Source organism: Vanacampus margaritifer, chromosome 2 (genome assembly GCF_051991255.1).
Source record: "Vanacampus margaritifer isolate UIUO_Vmar chromosome 2, RoL_Vmar_1.0, whole genome shotgun sequence".
Classification (NCBI taxonomy): Eukaryota; Metazoa; Chordata; class Actinopteri; order Syngnathiformes; family Syngnathidae; genus Vanacampus; species Vanacampus margaritifer.
This window is the reverse complement of record NC_135433.1, coordinates 46,021,346-46,039,557: the sequence shown is the minus strand read 5'-3', so window position 1 is coordinate 46,039,557 and position 18,212 is coordinate 46,021,346. Positions and strand designations below refer to the sequence as shown.

General features: G+C 36.0%; 1 protein-coding gene across 4 annotated transcripts in view; it reads right to left on the bottom strand.

The window, feature by feature from the left end:
* Positions 1 to 18,212, bottom strand: part of st18 (ST18 C2H2C-type zinc finger transcription factor) — a 94,950-nt gene that overhangs the window by 16,843 nt on the left and 59,895 nt on the right. For all 4 annotated transcript variants that reach the window (XM_077559055.1, XM_077559053.1, XM_077559054.1 and 1 more), the window contains exons 7-14: positions 15,377 to 16,009; positions 13,130 to 13,264; positions 9,951 to 10,041; positions 9,747 to 9,839; positions 7,970 to 8,178; positions 6,024 to 6,229; positions 2,207 to 2,455; positions 167 to 270 (exon numbers count right to left, since the gene is read on the bottom strand). In XM_077559055.1, the coding sequence (XP_077415181.1) occupies positions 167 to 270; positions 2,207 to 2,455; positions 6,024 to 6,229; positions 7,970 to 8,178; positions 9,747 to 9,839; positions 9,951 to 10,041; positions 13,130 to 13,264; positions 15,377 to 16,009 (1,720 nt within the window). The remainder of the gene's footprint in view (positions 1 to 166; positions 271 to 2,206; positions 2,456 to 6,023; positions 6,230 to 7,969; positions 8,179 to 9,746; positions 9,840 to 9,950; positions 10,042 to 13,129; positions 13,265 to 15,376; positions 16,010 to 18,212) is intronic.

Below are 18,212 nucleotides of genomic sequence, written 5' to 3'. Positions count from 1 at the left end.
CTGCTTGAAAAAAAAGCTTATTCAAACAAAAGCTGACGGTGGCCTAAAACTTTTGCCGGCAACCGTATCATATGCGCCTGTCTGTCTGTCACCTATTTATTCCTAGCCACCATCTGTCCGATAAACTCACGCCGGCTCCGTTGAGCAAAGTTTTTCGCAGACGCACCTCAAAAGCTCCTTCTTGGACTCTCGTAAGAGCATCTTGGCCTTCATCATGCCCGCCTCGCCTTGGTAATGCTGCTCCTCCGCGCTGACTTGATCGAACTCCTCCTGATTTCAAACAAAAGACAACATGATATCGGTGTCACGCTGCACTGACCTAAAAGTCACTAATTAATCAGAGCCCCCTTTGGCACTATAATACTCTTAAAAGACAAACCCCGGGGTTAGAGTGCAAGGCAAAGAGATTACGCTTTAGGATACTTATACACTAGCAAACCATACATCCATTTAAAGTCACACTTAATCCACATGATATTTATCATGACGTATGGATTTTTCCCCCCTCCCCATTTCCCTCCAGACAGGAGTCAACAGATGTTGTATAGAAAGAAAGCAGGTCACATGTGGTAGATATCATCAACAAATGAGTGAAATTAAAAGAAAACAAAAGCCTTAAAGCCCAGATTAGGAAACATTCAGGCCAATGAGCATGCAAGTTCTTCTTTGTTTAACCATTGGAACTGATAACACCAAATATATACGATATTTTGATGATATAAAGTGAGAATCCTGCCAAACCTTTTTTCCCCTCTTCACTAACCCTACTCTATTTCCATAAATTTAAAGTTCACAAATTTTTCTGATCTTTTTTTTTTAACTTAATTTTTATTTTTTATTTTTTTAAATTGTGATGTTATTTCTTGCTCAAGCCAGACTTTTTCCTGGTGTAATATGTTGATATCAATATTTTTTTTTCTTTTGAAAAGTTCCAGTGTATTCCACAGGATATCGACTTTATTCTTGTAAAAAATAAATAATTGTGCTTAATATTACCAACTTAAAGTATTTTTTTGTTTCTTATAAAATTACAACTTTTATGGGAATTGTTTTACTTTTCTCCTTTGTAATACAACTTTTGTCTCATGCAATTATGTTTTTAATAATGATTAAAAATATATATATAATTTAAATAGTTTGCTAATTCTGACATTTTTTCCACCACATAACATATATATATATATATATATATATATATATATATATCCTAACTTGAATCTCCTAATAGTTTGACTTGAATCTCATTAGGGATGCTTGAGTATGAAAAATTAGGAAAAAAATATTTTATTGTACATTTAGAACAGATGTAAAATTTACAATTAATCGTGAGTTAATTATTGAAGTCATGCAATTAATTATGATTCAAAAATTGTATCGCCTTACACCCCTAATTTTCACATTAAAGATATGTGGAATTACAAAACAAAATAAACTTGATATTATTTATGGGCTAGTCGCTAACCTGCTAAATATTTTAAAAATAAATGAAAAAATATACATAAACAGTGACTACATCATTAGATACACCTGGTTGATCGAAACAAATACATCAACAAAAAAATTAATAAAATAAAACCTAATTTTATGAAGAATAAAGTCTAGATTTTACAAGGAGAAAATAATAATAAATGCAAAACTCAAGTTAATGTAATTTTACATGACAAATACACATATTTTACAATCACATTTTCGTGCCTAGCGCAAAGTACAGTGCCGTTGTGGGAGTGAACATCGTTTCCCAGCCAATGAAAGCGGCTCCCCACGGTACTTTTAAATTCAGCGCAGGAGAGGCGCACACACAATATTTGACATTGGAAGCAGAAATAAGATGGATTCCCATGACAATTTATAATATAATATAATATATATATATATATATAATATAAATAAAAAATAATAGCGATATTTCTTCAATTTCGATACAGTACAATTTCTACCTTTAAGCCTTTTCCATTGAAGATTGTTTGGCTACGACTCAGTTGAATATACACTATTGAAGCAGATTCCCATATTAGATATGCTAGAATTATTTTTAATGAATTGATACCACTTTGGCAGAGTCGCATCAAATACGAGCCAAAGTATCTTTGTAAAAGCATGATTTATAAATATCGCATTTGCATCTCATTACATTTTGCAGGTGCAGCTAATGAATTGTCCATTAGAAGTGAACTTGATACAGAGACTTGAGTTGATATGAATTTACCTCATTGTCATGCAAAACGTGCGCTTGACTGAAGTTGACGGGCACGGGGCTGTCCCAGCTGTCCCTGTCGCACAGCTGATGATAGAAGGCGGGGCTTATCAGCACGCCCCCGCAGCCTTTAGCCGCCGCCCCCAAGGCCGACTCGGGATGCGCTTGGTCGTCCGAAGGCGCTTTGGAATGGACGCTTTCCTTACTTTTCTTCATGCTCAGGTCTAAGGTGCCGTTTTCATCCACCTCTATATGCATGTCCTGCAGGAAGCATCAACAAAAAAAGGGGAAGTCAATCCCCCCAAATTTTTTCGGGACAATAATATGTTCTAAGCAGCCCCACTGGTCTAAATATGGTATTCTGGTTAATATTGCGTTAGTGAAATATGAGTTAAGCAGCAGAACCCAGCCGTTTTTTTTCCATCTCAGGGGGCGGCCATTTTGCCCCTTGCTGTCGACTAAAGATGACATCAATGTTGCTCAGGTCTAGGGTGACAAACAATCACAGCTCTGTTTCAGAAAACTGGCGAACCGTGATTGGTCGCTGCCTGAGCCCTAAGCAACTGTGATGTCATCTTCAGTCGACAGCAAGTGGCAAAATGGCTGCCCCCCCTAAGATGGCTAAAAATGTCTGGAAAAAACTTAAACATGTCTTGACAATGATATGTTATACGTGACCTCACTAGTCTAAATATGACATTCTGATTAATATCACGTTTGTGGAATAAGAGTTGTGAAGCAAAATCCAGCCATTTTTGTCCATCTCAGGCGGCGGCCATTTTGCCCCTTGCTGTCAACTGAAGATGACATCACAGTGTCCGCCCCCCCTAAAATGGCTAAAAATGGCTGGAAAATTTCTTGGAACCTTAAACATTTCTTGACAATGATATGTTATATAGTCTAAATATGACATTCTGATTAATATTACATTTATGGAATAAGAGTTATGAATCAAAATCCAGCCATTTTTATCCATCTCAGGGGGCGGCCATTTTGCCACTAGCTATCGACTGAAAATGACATCACAGTTGTTCAGGGCTCAGGCAACGACCAATCACAGCTCGCCTGTTTTCTAACGCTGAGCTGTGATTGGTTGTTACCTGATACCTGTGCAACATTGATGTCAACTTCTGCATAACTCATATTCCACAAATGTAGTATTAATCAGAATTTCATGTTTATACTAGTGAGGTGACATATAACAAACATTATTGTTAAAAAATGTTTAAGATTGACTTCCACTTTAAAGAAGTACTTAAATCGTCTAATGTCCAGAACCCGTCCCGGCGCCATATTCTAGATTGTACCGTACATATGCAGATATGTGGTGGCGTATAGCACTCGAAATATGTCTGCTCCTCTTCGCCAAACCTTCCAGACAGGAAAGCTGTTCTTTATTTTCTGCGTCCGCAGACAAGACAACTAAGCTGCAAAAACGGGAGCAGATGATCCAACTTGCTAACACTGTTTTATTCATTGACATTGAGTGGGGGGGGGGGGCACGTTGTCAGCTCGACAACAACCTTGAATCATCAGCATACCGTATGGAAGGTGATAGGGACGTTACGCAACCGCCTCACATGTGTGCAAATTCAACTTTTTTTTGCAGTATGAAATGCGCCTACAGTATCGGAATAGTGCGTTTATAGAAAGGATAAGTAGCTGTTATCTTTTTTTTGATAGGATGACACCATTTTCCAAGTCATCAGTATGCTAACAACTTTTGAATCGTTTCTTTTGATGTTATCACTTTGGTCTCCAAAAATTAGTAGTGACTGATGTAAGGAAATATGAGGGTTTTTTTGTGTTTTTTTTTTTACACATTTCTGATTCTGACTTTAACAATAGTAGGACACTTTTTCCTCATAGTAATGTTAAGTATAATATGTACGGAAGAGGATTAGGGCCAGTGAAGAGAAAAAAATTGGTTGGCAGGATTTAAATTCTATATATATTTTTAATTTAATTTATTTTTAGAAACATAATTGCATGAGACAAAAGTTGTAATATTACAAGGGAATAAAGTATTTTTTATAAGAAACCAAAAAATTGAAGTTGGTAATATTAAGCACATTTTTTTTTTTATTACAAGAATAAAGTCGATATCCTGTGGGATACGGTGGCATTTTTTTTTTAAAGAAGACAAATATAATGATATGAATATATTACACCAGGAAAAGTCTGGCTTGAGCAAGAAATAACGTCACAATTAAAACAATTTAAAATAAAAAGAAGTAAAAAATAAAATAAAAAAAAGAAGATCAGAACAATTTGTGAACTTTTAATTTATGGAAGTAGATTAGGGCCAGTGAAGAGGGAAAAAAAAAGGTTGGCAGGATGTTCACTTTATTCTCAGAATTCTGACATTAAAGTGAAAATTCTGACTTTAATCTCAGAATCCTCACTTTATCACTTTAATCTCACAATTCTGACTTTAAAGTGAGAATTCTAACTTTAATCTCAGAAGTCTAATTTAAATCTCAGAATTCTCACTTTAAAGTCAGAATTCTGACTTTGTGACATAGAGCTATGAATTTTTGGGGGAAATCAGAAAGTCAGAATTCTGAGAATAAAGTGAGAATCCTGCCAACCCTTATTTTCCCCTCTTCGCTGGCCCTACTCTATCCATAAATTTAAAGTTCACAAATATTTCTGATCATTTTATTTATTTTTTATTTTTTTTAATTGTAATGTTATTTCTTGCTCAAACCAGACTTTTTCCTGGTGTAATATATTTATATCAATATGTTTTTCTTTTAAAACGTTCCACCGTATTCCACAGGATATTGACTTTATTCTTGTAAAAATTAATAATAATTGTGCTTAATATTACCAACTTAAAGTATTTTTTTGTTTCTTATAAAATTATAACTTTTATGGGGAAAATGTTTTACTTTTCTCCTTTGTAATACAACTTTTGTCTCATGCAATTATGTTTTTAATAATGATTAAAAAATATATATATATAATTTAAATCGTTTACTAATTCTGACATTTTTTCCACCACATAACATTCTGACTTAATCCTTGTAAAGTAGACATTTTTTTTGTTTTTTTTTAAATACCGTAACTTTAATCTCCTAATAGTTTGACTTGATTCTCATCAGGGATGTTTGACCCCACTTTTTTTTTTGACCGAGTACTCAACTCTTGAGTAGTCACTGATACAGATACTAAGTCCTGATACCACTAGTACTTTTGATACATAAAATGTTCTCACTAAAAACAATGATAGATCATTTTAAAGAAAACATACAGCATTTTCCCTTAAAATGATATGACATTTTCTATTCTTCTAAATTCTAGTTCCTGATCATAAAATGGCCACAAGAGGCCACCCGATACTGGTGTCGGCTGCCGACGAAGCGAGCACTGACACCTTGAATTCAGGCTAGATACAGACAACCGATATTGGTACCCAGTCATCCCTAATTCTCATGACTCTTTTTCTTGAAATTACTTTAATGACTTTGACATAATAGTACACATTTCCTTGTAAAAATTGAATTTAAATCTGTTAAGATTAGGATTTTATTCCCGTCATATTCAACACCAGGCCATCTGATGTCCAAATAGCTTTAGTTTAAAGAAAGGATGAGTGGCTGTAATCTTCTTTTCATATGATTACACTAATTTTCATGCGTGTACATTAAAGGGCGAGGCGCAGCAAACCCTCCTTTTTAAAAAATATTTTTTCGCTACCTGATCCCTCCCTTTCTCCCGTTGCCAACATCTCTCTTTTGATGTCTTCCCTTTTTATACACAAATCAGAGTTGCTTTAGAATGAGCACATTAAACGCCTCTTTTCCAAGTGGTCTGATTTGATTACCTTTGTAGAGGTTGCCAGGGGCCGCGCGGCCGCCGTTTCGCCGCTCTCCCGATAGCGAGTGGAGAGGTTGAGGATGGCGGCTGTGGCGGCGCTTTGGGGGGGCCCGTCTTCTTGCTTCAAGTGACTCGGTGGCGGGCTGTGCTGACCGGAGGTGGGCAAGCGGCCACCTGGAGCCGCCAGGAAGCCAGGATGATACTGCTGAGGTGCTAAAAAAAAAAAAAGAAAAAAAAAAGTGGATGGTGAATAATTCGGTCGCGGAGACAGCAGGTGTTCCAAGCAAATGTAGTAATAAGATGCTGGACGACAAACCATCAAAAAGGGGCTCATGTGGCGTTATTAAGCAGCACTTTCAACCGTTGTACATATCGTGATGTTCAATGAAGGTATCGGTAAAAAACACTCTTGTTGTCTGTTTAGTCCTTCTGGTGTAGCTAAATGAGGTAACTAAAATATTAGAAATGGGAGGTACCTTTTTTTTGTAATTGGATTACTTTAATCTCCTAAATTGGAAGTTGACATGGTAAAATTCAGAAAAAACAAATCCTGGACATTTTACAACACACTCAAACGTATCTTTTTTTTTTTTAATGAGTTTTTACACCATTGCCATAAAATTGAAACTTGTTTCTCATATCTCTGAAATATGGCATTTTTCTGTTAATAATACACTTTTAAAACAGTTTGAACAGAAATACAATTTTGGTCAAATATTGGACTGACCTAGGTCAGTTTTTACAAAACAAACCCATTTTCTGTACGAAAAAAAAAAATTTGTTTTGATACAAAAACTACCCAAAATGGACCCAAGTAAAGAGTCGTTCCAATTGATTTTTTTAAAACAAAATAAGGCTATTTTTGAACCAGCAGTTTCAAGGGTGTATGATGAATTATGACTTTGACCTCATAAAAATTATTTTTTTTCTTCCGCGATACAACCTTAGTCTAAAAAAAAATCTGTAAAATTTTCTGGGGAAATCACTTTGCACCTTCAAAATTCTGACTTTATTCTAATAGAAATTGAGACTTAATACACGTAAAATGAACAAACTATTATTATAACTTTATCCTCCTAAAATTATGACATTTTTCTTCTGAAATTAAAGACTTCATTCTTGCTATATGGCAGTCATATTCTCATAAATTCTCAGCTTGTTTCTTGTAATATTTCAATCATACAATGTTGAATGATGACCTAATATATGTATTACGTTAATCTCATAAAAGTTTGAAATTTATGTGGTAAAATTAAGAAAAAATTGCTGGACACTCATTTTTGTAACATTGTGACCTTATCTTCATAAACGTGTTTTTTATCATATTTTTTTAGTTCCACTAGAAATTTGTACTTTGCATTTATTTCTTATTTTTTAAGAGTTTATTCATGTAAAATTTCATATTAAAACTTCACCCACTAAAATAATATTCTTTCAAACAATATTCTATTTTTGCTGTACTTTATTTTCCTCAACATACAACCCCCCCCCCCCCCCAAAAAAAAATAAAAAATTCTCGCTTTTGGAGTCTTTTCTCAAATATTCTGACTTTCCACGCAAAATGACATTACATTTTTTCCTTTTAATCCTGCCGCACAGAACTAAAGAAGAGAGTGTAGATATGTTTGAGGTTGTTGGCAATGATCGGTCACCCTATTTATTGACTGCATAATTCATGTAGTTTGCCGACAGGGGCTCTCCACGCTTTGCTTTTTTTGTCACGAAAGTAAAACAACAACATATGAAGTTTAGGGATGTGCAAATACAACATCAATTCTATTACAGTGGGCCATTACGTCTGCCATGTTGCGATGCCGTTCAAACTTCAAATCACAGCAAAATCAGTGGCCAACAGATTTCCACAGATTTGTGGACACGGGTCTTGAATTGACTTTCGTTTTTTTTTTTGTACCCAATGAAGTGTGGTGCATTTGCTTTTGCGCGTCAACGTACAGTCGGGATAGTGCGAGACGTCCACGTCGCGGCCGCCGCCGGTGAGCGGCTGCTTCCCGAAGACCTGCGCGTCGAAGCTGGCGTAGTCGAAGCGGATCCTGCTGTACTTGACCATGTCCTTGGTCAGGCTGCTCTGCAGGGCGGCCATCGGGTGAGCCAGCCGGTAGTTAAGATGGCTGAAGTCGAATTTCTTGACCAGGCCCACGACCCTGCAAGGCAAAAATGAAGGGCGGAAGAGAACTTAGAGATAACTTCTGGAAAAAAAAAAAAATTTCATCGACATTCTGGGAATCGATGCTGTTAGTGCAGCATATCGAAGCTAAACTTATTATAATAGCACAAATAAGTATGTCATAATTATGACTAACTTTTTTCCTTTTCTAAAGTTATGACTTTATTTTGATTAAATTGTAATTTCTTACTTCAGTCCTATAAAATATTTCATTTCATTTTTTTCCAACAAAATTCAGATTTTGATCTTATGACTTTTCCCGCATTAAAATCTAGCAATATTGTCAAATATTATCGAAGTTATTCTTGGGCTCTTGTACAACATTATCCTTGCACTATTGTGACTTAGTCTGATAATATAACAACTTTTTCACATAATACTTTAACGATAATTTAATATTGAGCTTCTCATAAAATTACAAACTAATTCTCGTAATCATGCAATTTTATTGTCACCAGACTAAATTATATAGTGGGAGCAACCACATCAAAATGTCAACTTTATTCTGATTAAAATACTTTTTCCCTCTTGTAATATTACAACTTAAGTTTTGTAAAATTTGTTTACCTAATATTAAGATATCCTCTTGAAATTATATATTTTTTATTTTTTGATAATTTTTAAAAATGTTTTACTTTATTCACAAAAAATTGCATATTTTTCCTCATAATTTGACTTGAACTCTTTTACTGCCAAAAACGTTAAATGACGTTTAGTAAAAACCTACGGAGGGCCGCCAAGGACGTTAAATATTATGTTGGAAAAAAATCCTCTAAATTCTTAAGACTTTAACAATGTTAGGGTCATAAAAATACAAACTTATTCACATAATATTAAGGTTTTATCATATTAAAATTACGACTTTCCCCATTCATTTCTTTTCTCTTGTTAGGGTTAGAATGTTATTTTAGGCTCATAAAAGTTTGGCTTTATTTCTTGTAAACATTGTGTCTTTATTCTAGTAAAGCTGTTAACCTAACATTCCAATATATCCTCTTAAAATGATGACATTAGTTCTCTGAATATCACAACTTAAATTTTTGTACTATTGTGACCTTAGTAATTGCGTACTTACTTTTTTGACCCTGAATGCGACAATAAAGTTAAAGAGGCTCAGATAACACAATAAAAGCATTGTTTTGGAAAGCTTTTTTTTTTTTTTTTTTTTGCACACATAGTCTGGGATTTGATGCTGTCGATGCGGCAGCCAGGTTGCCAGACTAATTAATATAGCGGGAGTGGGCATCCTGCCCGTGATAAATCCAGCGGGAACAAAGAGTTCTGCTCTTTTATCATTTCTAATAGAGTGGATGTAGCTCACAACAGACTGTGCGTTCTGTAGGGATCGCTCAATAAAACACAACATGAGTGTTTATCACTTTTTTTTTTTTTTGCAGAGCTTAACTTGCACAAGAACCCCCCACCAACACTATCTTCCCCCGCTACCCCCCCCCCCCCCCAATTCTCCTCCAGTCCAGACTTGCGTCCGCTAATGATTTCGCAGCCCACGTGACGGCTTTAAACGCTGGCTGGCACGGCGCGTACCTCGGCGAGCGATCGGGCGTTTGTCTGCTTTTCAGGCTCTCGTCCTGAGGTTTGGAGATTTTCACCGCAGCGGCGATGGGGCAGCCCGACAGACTGGGAAGACAATCAAACACGGTGTAAGCCAATCACTGACACTCTAACGGCTCTCGGTGGTGCCATATTATTATTTATTATCTTTATGGGTGGATTATTATCATCGTTTACCTCCGGTGGGTGCTACGGTTGCTGTTGACGTGGCCTCTTCCCGTGCACCCGGGAGTTGGACACTTGAGGACGTTCTCGTGCATGGCCAAGACTGAGAGGAGCAGAATGAGAGAGAGAAATATGAATGTTAGCTCTTTATTGGGAACCATACTCAACCATAATTTAAACAGGTGATTTTATTTCATTTCTGAACCATTTTACCGTCAAACAATCTCACAAATATACCACTAAAGAAATGTCACCAAAAGTATAAATTTCATTTCCGGGTCCTATAGAATTATGCAAATTAGCTCTATTGTGGGAACCATATTTGCCACAATGAGGTCAGGATGGATTCTTCACACTAAGTGTAACTGATGAAAATTCTAGATTCTGCTAAAGGTTGCCAGTGTACTTTAGAATGGTGCCAATTAGCTCTTTATCGGGAACCATATTTGGTAATTAAGGTGGTAGACTTTGGATGCCTTACATTGAAGTCAGGGTGAATTTCTCCAACTACTTATAAGTGATTAGAATGTGATTAGAAAGTCACAAAGATTATTTAGAAAGGTGCAAATGAGCACTTTACAGAGAACCGTATTTGGTAACATAAGTGGGTGAACCACAATAAGGAATTTTACCTGAAAATAATGCTCTGGATGTTGTTACATGTTACCAGGATACTTTAGAATTCTGCAGATTAGCTCTTTATTGGGAATCATAATTGCTAACTTAATGGGTTGCTCAAAATCAACCCTGAACACCTCACGCATGCCAGGATGACTACTCCAGAAAATCCCTCTAGAATGGTGAAAATAAGCTCTCTATCGGGAACCATATTTGGTAACTTAAAGCTGCTCTCAGTAACAATTTGACCAAAAATATCTTTACAATAGTCTTTTTATTTGACCATTTATGACTGAAACATTTTCTATTTAGTAGATTAACACCTTAGCTGTTCACTAGCGGTGGGAATATTTGAATGTCTCACGATTCGATTCAATTCCGATTTTTGGGCCTGCGATTCGATTCAGAATCGATTTTCGATTAAGAATGATTTTTGATTGAAAATGATTTGATTGACAATGATTTTTGCTTCAATCTATAGATGTGAAAGGAATTGTAATGATCTACTAATGCTAATAAGTGCGCTACTCGCGGCACTTTTATCACTCAAAAGATCGGCTCCACACTGCAAAAAAACAACTTTTATTAGAATAACTTGATTGTGACTTTTTCCTTCTACTCTCTAATGTGGCTACAACTTGACAGTGTATTAGACCGCACGGAACCACACTGTCCCTAAGTGGACAAATTGGGTACAGCATGAAAAGCGCTCCAAATAAAGGCGCACACACACACAAAGGCAAGACAGTAAATAATAATTAAAATAAAATCGATTTTGGGACATTTAAAATGGATTCTGAATCGAACTAAATGAGAATCGCGATTCTTATGAGAATCGATTTTTTTGGGCACACCCCTACTGTTCCTAATGGGTACTCCTGCAAGCCTCTGGCCAATAGATTTCAGACAGAATTCGGGTTCGAATTTCCCACCCTGTGTTTGCGGATGTGACGTCATGTGCGCGTTGTGCATGTGAAAAGAGAAAATGCAATTTAATTTTTTGGCCACAGATGACAGTAGTGATTCAAAATTAAATTTTTCACTTTAAACATGTGTTTGAAATGGACACAAAGAGGTTCGACGAGGTTGTTTATACTAATCAACGAAGAACAAATTTTAAACTAAATCAACTAAAACAGTGAAATAATTTCATAGGATTGCCAGATGGAAGTTAAACAAGCCTTGTTGTGTTCTTGGGCTGAAAATGTTGAATTTGCAAGTGCTTCAATGAGTCACACTAAATGTTTATGAGATGAATATAGAGAACAGTGAACATTTTAGGCATTCAGCGATGATTTATGTAAGTACTTGGCGCATACGAGAGCGAGCCAGAAAGTGGCCACAATGTACAGTAAATAGCTTAGCGCAAAGAAAAGACGGCTGATTATATTCTTCAAAAGAAAAGCGTCGTTAAGGGCTGCCGTACATCCTTAGAAACTTCTTTTCTCTCCGCCACGTCCCTCAATTAGTTGGCTGGACTTGTCTTATTTATTTTGTTCAATAGCATACTAGCTAGACCCTTTGATTTGCAAACACTGCCTACACTCCGCTAGAAAAGTTAATTACTTTTCCTGTTGCTTTTGTAACATTACGCTTTAATGTCCAATGTTTGTGGAATTTTGTTGGAATGTCTTAACAATCGCCAGTATGGGGGGGAGACGAGAAATAAAAAAAATGGAAGAAAAAAAAAGACTTCAATGCACATACCAGAAGCGACAGACAAATCCTTTAAGTTACTTGTTAAAGTGATGCACATTTGAACTCAATTCCATTTTTAAGCCAGACTTGCTCCATAAGAGCATTCAATAGAATTAAAAAAAAAAAAGTGTGTAAACAAAATACATTAATACAAGATATGTATTCAAAATGAAGCATTGACAGTTGCTGGGGTGTTTCTAATAAATAAATATATATATATATATTTTGTCCTCATAAGATGCCCAAAGTATATATACCACTGCATCTGTGGTGCTGCCAATCAAACTAGAGATAGACAGATATGTTTTTTTTTCAGGGCCGATACCGATGGCGATAACCGATATTTGAAGCCGATATTCATTTTTTTCTATTCTTTGTTAAAATGTCTTAAAGCATGTTTATTGAACAACTTTTCAGATTTTTCAAAATGTAGACTTTTTTAAAAATCTTAATAGACAACCTTTTACATTTGTAACAAATTATTCAGGGAGCTCCCAAGGTTATCAGTATGTCTTAAAATTTTAAATTGCAACTTAAACAAGTAAATACCATAGCTCTCTATAGTTTTTTTTTTTTTTACAGTAAATATTTATTTTTCCAAAATTTTAAAACACCTGAAATGTCAAACTTTTTAATTTCTTTGTTTTAATGTCGAACAAAAACAAATAGTTCAGAAGGTTCCCAGGGTCAGCAGCATCTCTTATAAAGAGTCTCAAAGGGCTTCACATGCCCACAGTTGACAAATAGCAACGAAAAAAAAAAAAAAAAAACGATATTCGTCAAAATGCTTAATATCGGCCAGGCCGATTATCGGTCAATCCCTAAATCAAGCATGAGATGTGGCCCAACATGAATACTTCCATTTGCACACTCACTTTCTGGAGGAACTCGCACTTTATGAGGACATCCGGACAAACTCCTGTGATGGGGGTACAGTCCGGTCACGTGACCCGTGCCATCGCAGCCCGGCGTGGGACACTTAATGTCCCTCTTGTCTGTCCGTGGAGAGTCTGGGAAAACATGAAAATAATAATAATAATAATAATACAATGTAATGATGCATTTTGCTACACCAACTTTCTGAGTACAATAAGAATTTGTAATACGAGCCAAGAGATTGAAATATCATGCAAAGCCAGACACTTTTTATTATTATTTTTTTATGAAAAGCATCTATTAATCTGTCATTTTAGTTAAGGCTGTAGTTGAACACACTTCTTAATGCCCGACCATGGAAAGATTACATGGAGGATTACACATTTAGCCACGGTCATTTGAAGAATCCCGGCGAAACATGAGAGGTACTTTAGCGGGATTTAAGACTTATGGTCATGGTTAAATATCCACTTGATTCCTATCAAAATCCAATATTCGCACTAGTCGCAATTTCGTTTTATTATTATTATAAGTCTTTTTATGTATTACTTGACTTGTTGCCAAAATGTTTAAGCGGCAAAGAGGATTTCAAGCGCTGATTCCTCTCGATTTCTTTTTATAATTCTCTTTGCTGCTTTATGAACACACAATGGACGTCCATTTCTTCACTGCAGCAACTTTGTTTGTCCATATCACTTTCATGCAATATTTACTGAACGCATGAAAAAGTAGGATGGAACATTTGAACGACGACAGAATGCTTTATAAGTTCCTTTATAGTTTCATTTGAATTTTTAATTACATGGCGGGCCAGATCTAAAATATGTGGGCCCTATATGGCCCATGGATCATAGTATGCCCACCAGTCGTGCTTTTTTTTATGGGGGTAAGGAAACATAATTGGGCACCTTAAATGGGTGCTCAAAAACGGACATCATCCTTCAGAAGTTGGAGCGTTTTCTGGCAGTAAATCAAAGTGAAATCAAATATTGTAAAAAACTCAACAAAAAACACAAGTAGGAGCTAACTATATAAATAACCACTTAAACAGCATCATTCCTAACCATTATATTAAGGGTGTAACAAAAAATGGTTTGAACCGAAAAATCATTTTTAGATTTAAAAGATGCAAGTGCATCGAATCAAATCGAATCGAATCGAATCAAATCGAATCATTCCATTCGAGATACGTATCGAATCGTCCTTTATTGGAGAGATTTAGCTTGGAAGGAAATTGCACGTTTACAGTATTGACAAGTTCATTTAAATGGAGGTCAAAAGACAACAACAACAAAATTGCATCATACCCTCTCGAAACCATATTGAATCAAATCGAAATCCCACTGAGTCGAACCAAATCGAATCGTTCCAATTTCAAACCGAATCGAATCGCCTTTTATGTAGCGATGCACACCCATTTCAATTTACAATGATGCAATAGTATATAATAACAGTATAAAGATGAAAAACTATATGTAAATAATAGTTTGAATTCTTAAAATATAAATAAATAAAAAATGTTAAAGGATCTTTGTGCAGTTTGTCACTTTTTATTTTTATTTTTATTTTTTACTCACGACTGCCACCTCTGGCCCAAAGCGTAACTGCAGCATCTGGTAGCATCTCATAAAGCGACAGCCACAGTTGACAAACGAAGACATGACTTCAAATGAGGTCAGAAAAACTCCGCCCCTCCCCTCCCCAAGGAAACTGTGGCGTGTGAGGGTCCGCACACTCTACTATAAAGGCAAGATAAAATCTGATAGGTACAGTCAGAGTAAAACAGTCAGGGCTCTTCGTACTCATCTGGCCATTGGTGGATGTTGTTTTCAACATCATGCATGTTTTTTTTATTAAAGCTTTAATGTGAACTTTTTAAACGGCACAATGCACCTTTAATATAATGTGATAGAATAAAACTAGAAGACTATGTATTCACAAAATAATAAAAATTGCTTAGGTTTAAATTTTTTTTAGGTAATTCAAGTGTTAAAAGCCATACTGTACCCTGTTTATAAAATAAATGGCAAATATTTTTTATGACCAACATGAATTTTGAAATATCCTCTGTTACAAAAGCTATGTGCCCACTTTATGAGCAGTAAAAAAAAAAAAAAAAAGTAAAAATAAATAAATAAATATTCTCCGACTATGACAACCCAATAAAAATTGTGCCAGGACCCGCATTGGGCCGAGCCCCCAGTTTGCCAAAGCCAGCCCTTTAAGTGCGACACGCTGCGTCTTACCTTTGCCTGAATGGTAGCCGAGCCGGTTGTCCATGACCATGATGCGCTGATGCCGCCTCTCATGGCTCATCTGTTCCATGAGGAAGCGATCCATCTCGCGGTAGGCGTGATGCAGGACCTGCCTCTGCTCCGTCTGCAGGGTGATGGCCTGCTCCAACAGGCTGAGATTCACTCGGCCCCCGCCGACTTCCAGGCCTCTCTGGTGGAGGTGGTCCAGCGCCCAGCCCTCCAGCCGGGGGGGCCTCTCCGCCTCGCCGTCACTGTCCCCCTCCCCCTCCCCCTCCCCCTCCTCCTCCGGCATGTATCTCTGGAAAAGGCCGCCTCCTCTGCTCAGGTCCGGGTGAGGTTCTTCCTTCAGTGGTGAAGGGTCGTCGCAGGTTCTGGAGGGGCTCAAGCCGTTCATTTTTGCCGAGAAAGCCCACCGGAGCTCCGCCGGGCTCCGCGGGGACGACGAGCCGCTTAGCCTGTCCTGACTTTGGTCGTCCTCTGCTTCTTCTTCATCATCGTCATACATTTCTGGGGTGCTGAGCTCACACTGAGGCGAGCCCTCGGGCGTCACCTCCGACCACCCCAGTGAGTCGTTGGAGCGGCCATTTCTGTCTGGCGCGTCATTGATTGGATTCAAGTTTCCTCCTGAAATTACATAGAAGCATTCAATATTTATTGTTATTTTTGTAGATGGGTATGTTGCACTCGGTGTAAAAATAGGCTTATCTTTGTGCCCCGATTGGCTGGATCGGGATTGGTTGATATTTTGCATATATATATATATATATATATATATATATACATATATATATATATATATATATATATATATATATATATATATGTATATAGTCAATTTTGGGATTTGTTTTTTTGATCCACTGCACATGCTCATCCTCCACTTTTTCTAATCAATTAGTCACTTGCATAATTTAAAATGGGGAAATAAAATATTCTGAATGTCGTACACGACATCTGCAGTCAAAATTAATCGTGTGATTAATCTGCATTAATAAATGATTAATGCGATCATTTTTTTGTGATTAATTAATTAGTTAACGCTTTAACTTTTACAGCACTATATATATATATATATATATATATATATATTAGGGGTGTGCCAAAAAATCTATTCTCATTTAGTATGATCCAGAATCTCTTTTAAATGCCCCAAAATCGATTTTATTTAAATTATTTTATGCTGTCTTCCCTTTGTTTGTGTGTGCCTTAATTGGGAGCGCTGTTCATGTTGTACCCAATTTGGCCACTGAGGGGCAGTGTGGTCCCACGCGGTCTGATACACTGTTAAGTTGTAGCCACATTAGAGAGTAGGAGGAAAAAGTCACGATCAAGTTATTCCAATAAAAGTTGTTGTTTTTGCAGCGTGGAGCCGTTCTTTTGGGTGATCAAAGTGCCGCTAGTAGCGCGCTAATTAGCGTTAGCGAGTCAGACTGGAGTAGATCATTACGATTCCTTGAACATCTATAAATTGAAGCATGAATCATTGTCAATCAAATCATTTTGAATCAAAAATCATTCTTAATCGAAAATCAATTCTGAATCGAACATATATATATATATATATATATATATATATATATATATATATATATATATATATATATATATATATATATATATATATATATATATATATATATATATATATATATATATATATGTATATATATATATATATAAAATGAAGTGCAGGCCATGCCGCACTTAGGACACCCCCGTCCTGAAGGAACAAACACGCTGAACCACGGGATAATAATTTGTGAATGTAATCTTCCAAAATCCTTTTAAGGTTTTAGAACTTGTGTCACTTTCCTACAAATAATACAGTGAGAAAAACATGTTATTGTGAAGAACACATGTAACAGCGTAAGGTTGCGGGATTCCCAAGTAATTACTCGCCACTAAGTATATTTTAGATTTACGTTTATGAAATGCGTTTTTTTTCTTTTTTGTCCTCGTGGGCTGAACATGAAAAAACAAATTGAGGAACTCAATTTGTTTTGCTTCCGTCCGCTTTTTGTCTGAAGCAACAAAGATTGAAGATGAAGATTATGGGGGGATTTACTGTACATTTTTTCTCTTTTAAATAATAATTAGTTATGTGTGTTTTTAAGTTGAAGCCAAGCAGCAACATGTTGTCATCTGCTCAAACAGCGATGTCAAAACATGAAATCTGCTTTCGGGGGATGAAGAGAAGGAAAGTGAAGATTCCTGAAAACAAAAATGGAATCGGATTGTTTTTTTGCATTTTTTAAATCATAGCATGCTACTAAATGTTTACTTTACTAGTACATGTTGTTATTTTGGTTCCATGCAATCTTATTTTGCCAAACACTCAAATATATAGTATGACATGTTTTAGAATAGAAACTTCATATTTTAAGAAGTATTTGGCTCACCAGGTGCACTTTAGGAAAGAAAGTGATGAGGATGATGATGACAATTCTTTATTTTCAGAATATTACTTTTATACATATATAATATATTCTAAAGCTGGTCTGTCAAAACAGACTTTTCATTATTTTTTTTTTTAATACTTTTTTTCATAAATATTGCTTCTTAATTCTCATCAAATTACAACTTTATTGTAAAGTCTCTCTCGTAAGTCTGTAAAGTCTTTTTTTGAATAACATTTTTCCTTTCTCAAATTGACTTGATAATCATGGGATTGTGACCTAATTTTCATTACTTTAACTCTTGTAGTATATATACAGTATTAAAGCGTTATCTAATTAATTAATCACAAAAAAATTCTTGCATTAATCATGTATTAATACAGATGAATTTTGACCGCAAACGATCCTTTAGCTGACAGCGGATGGTTACG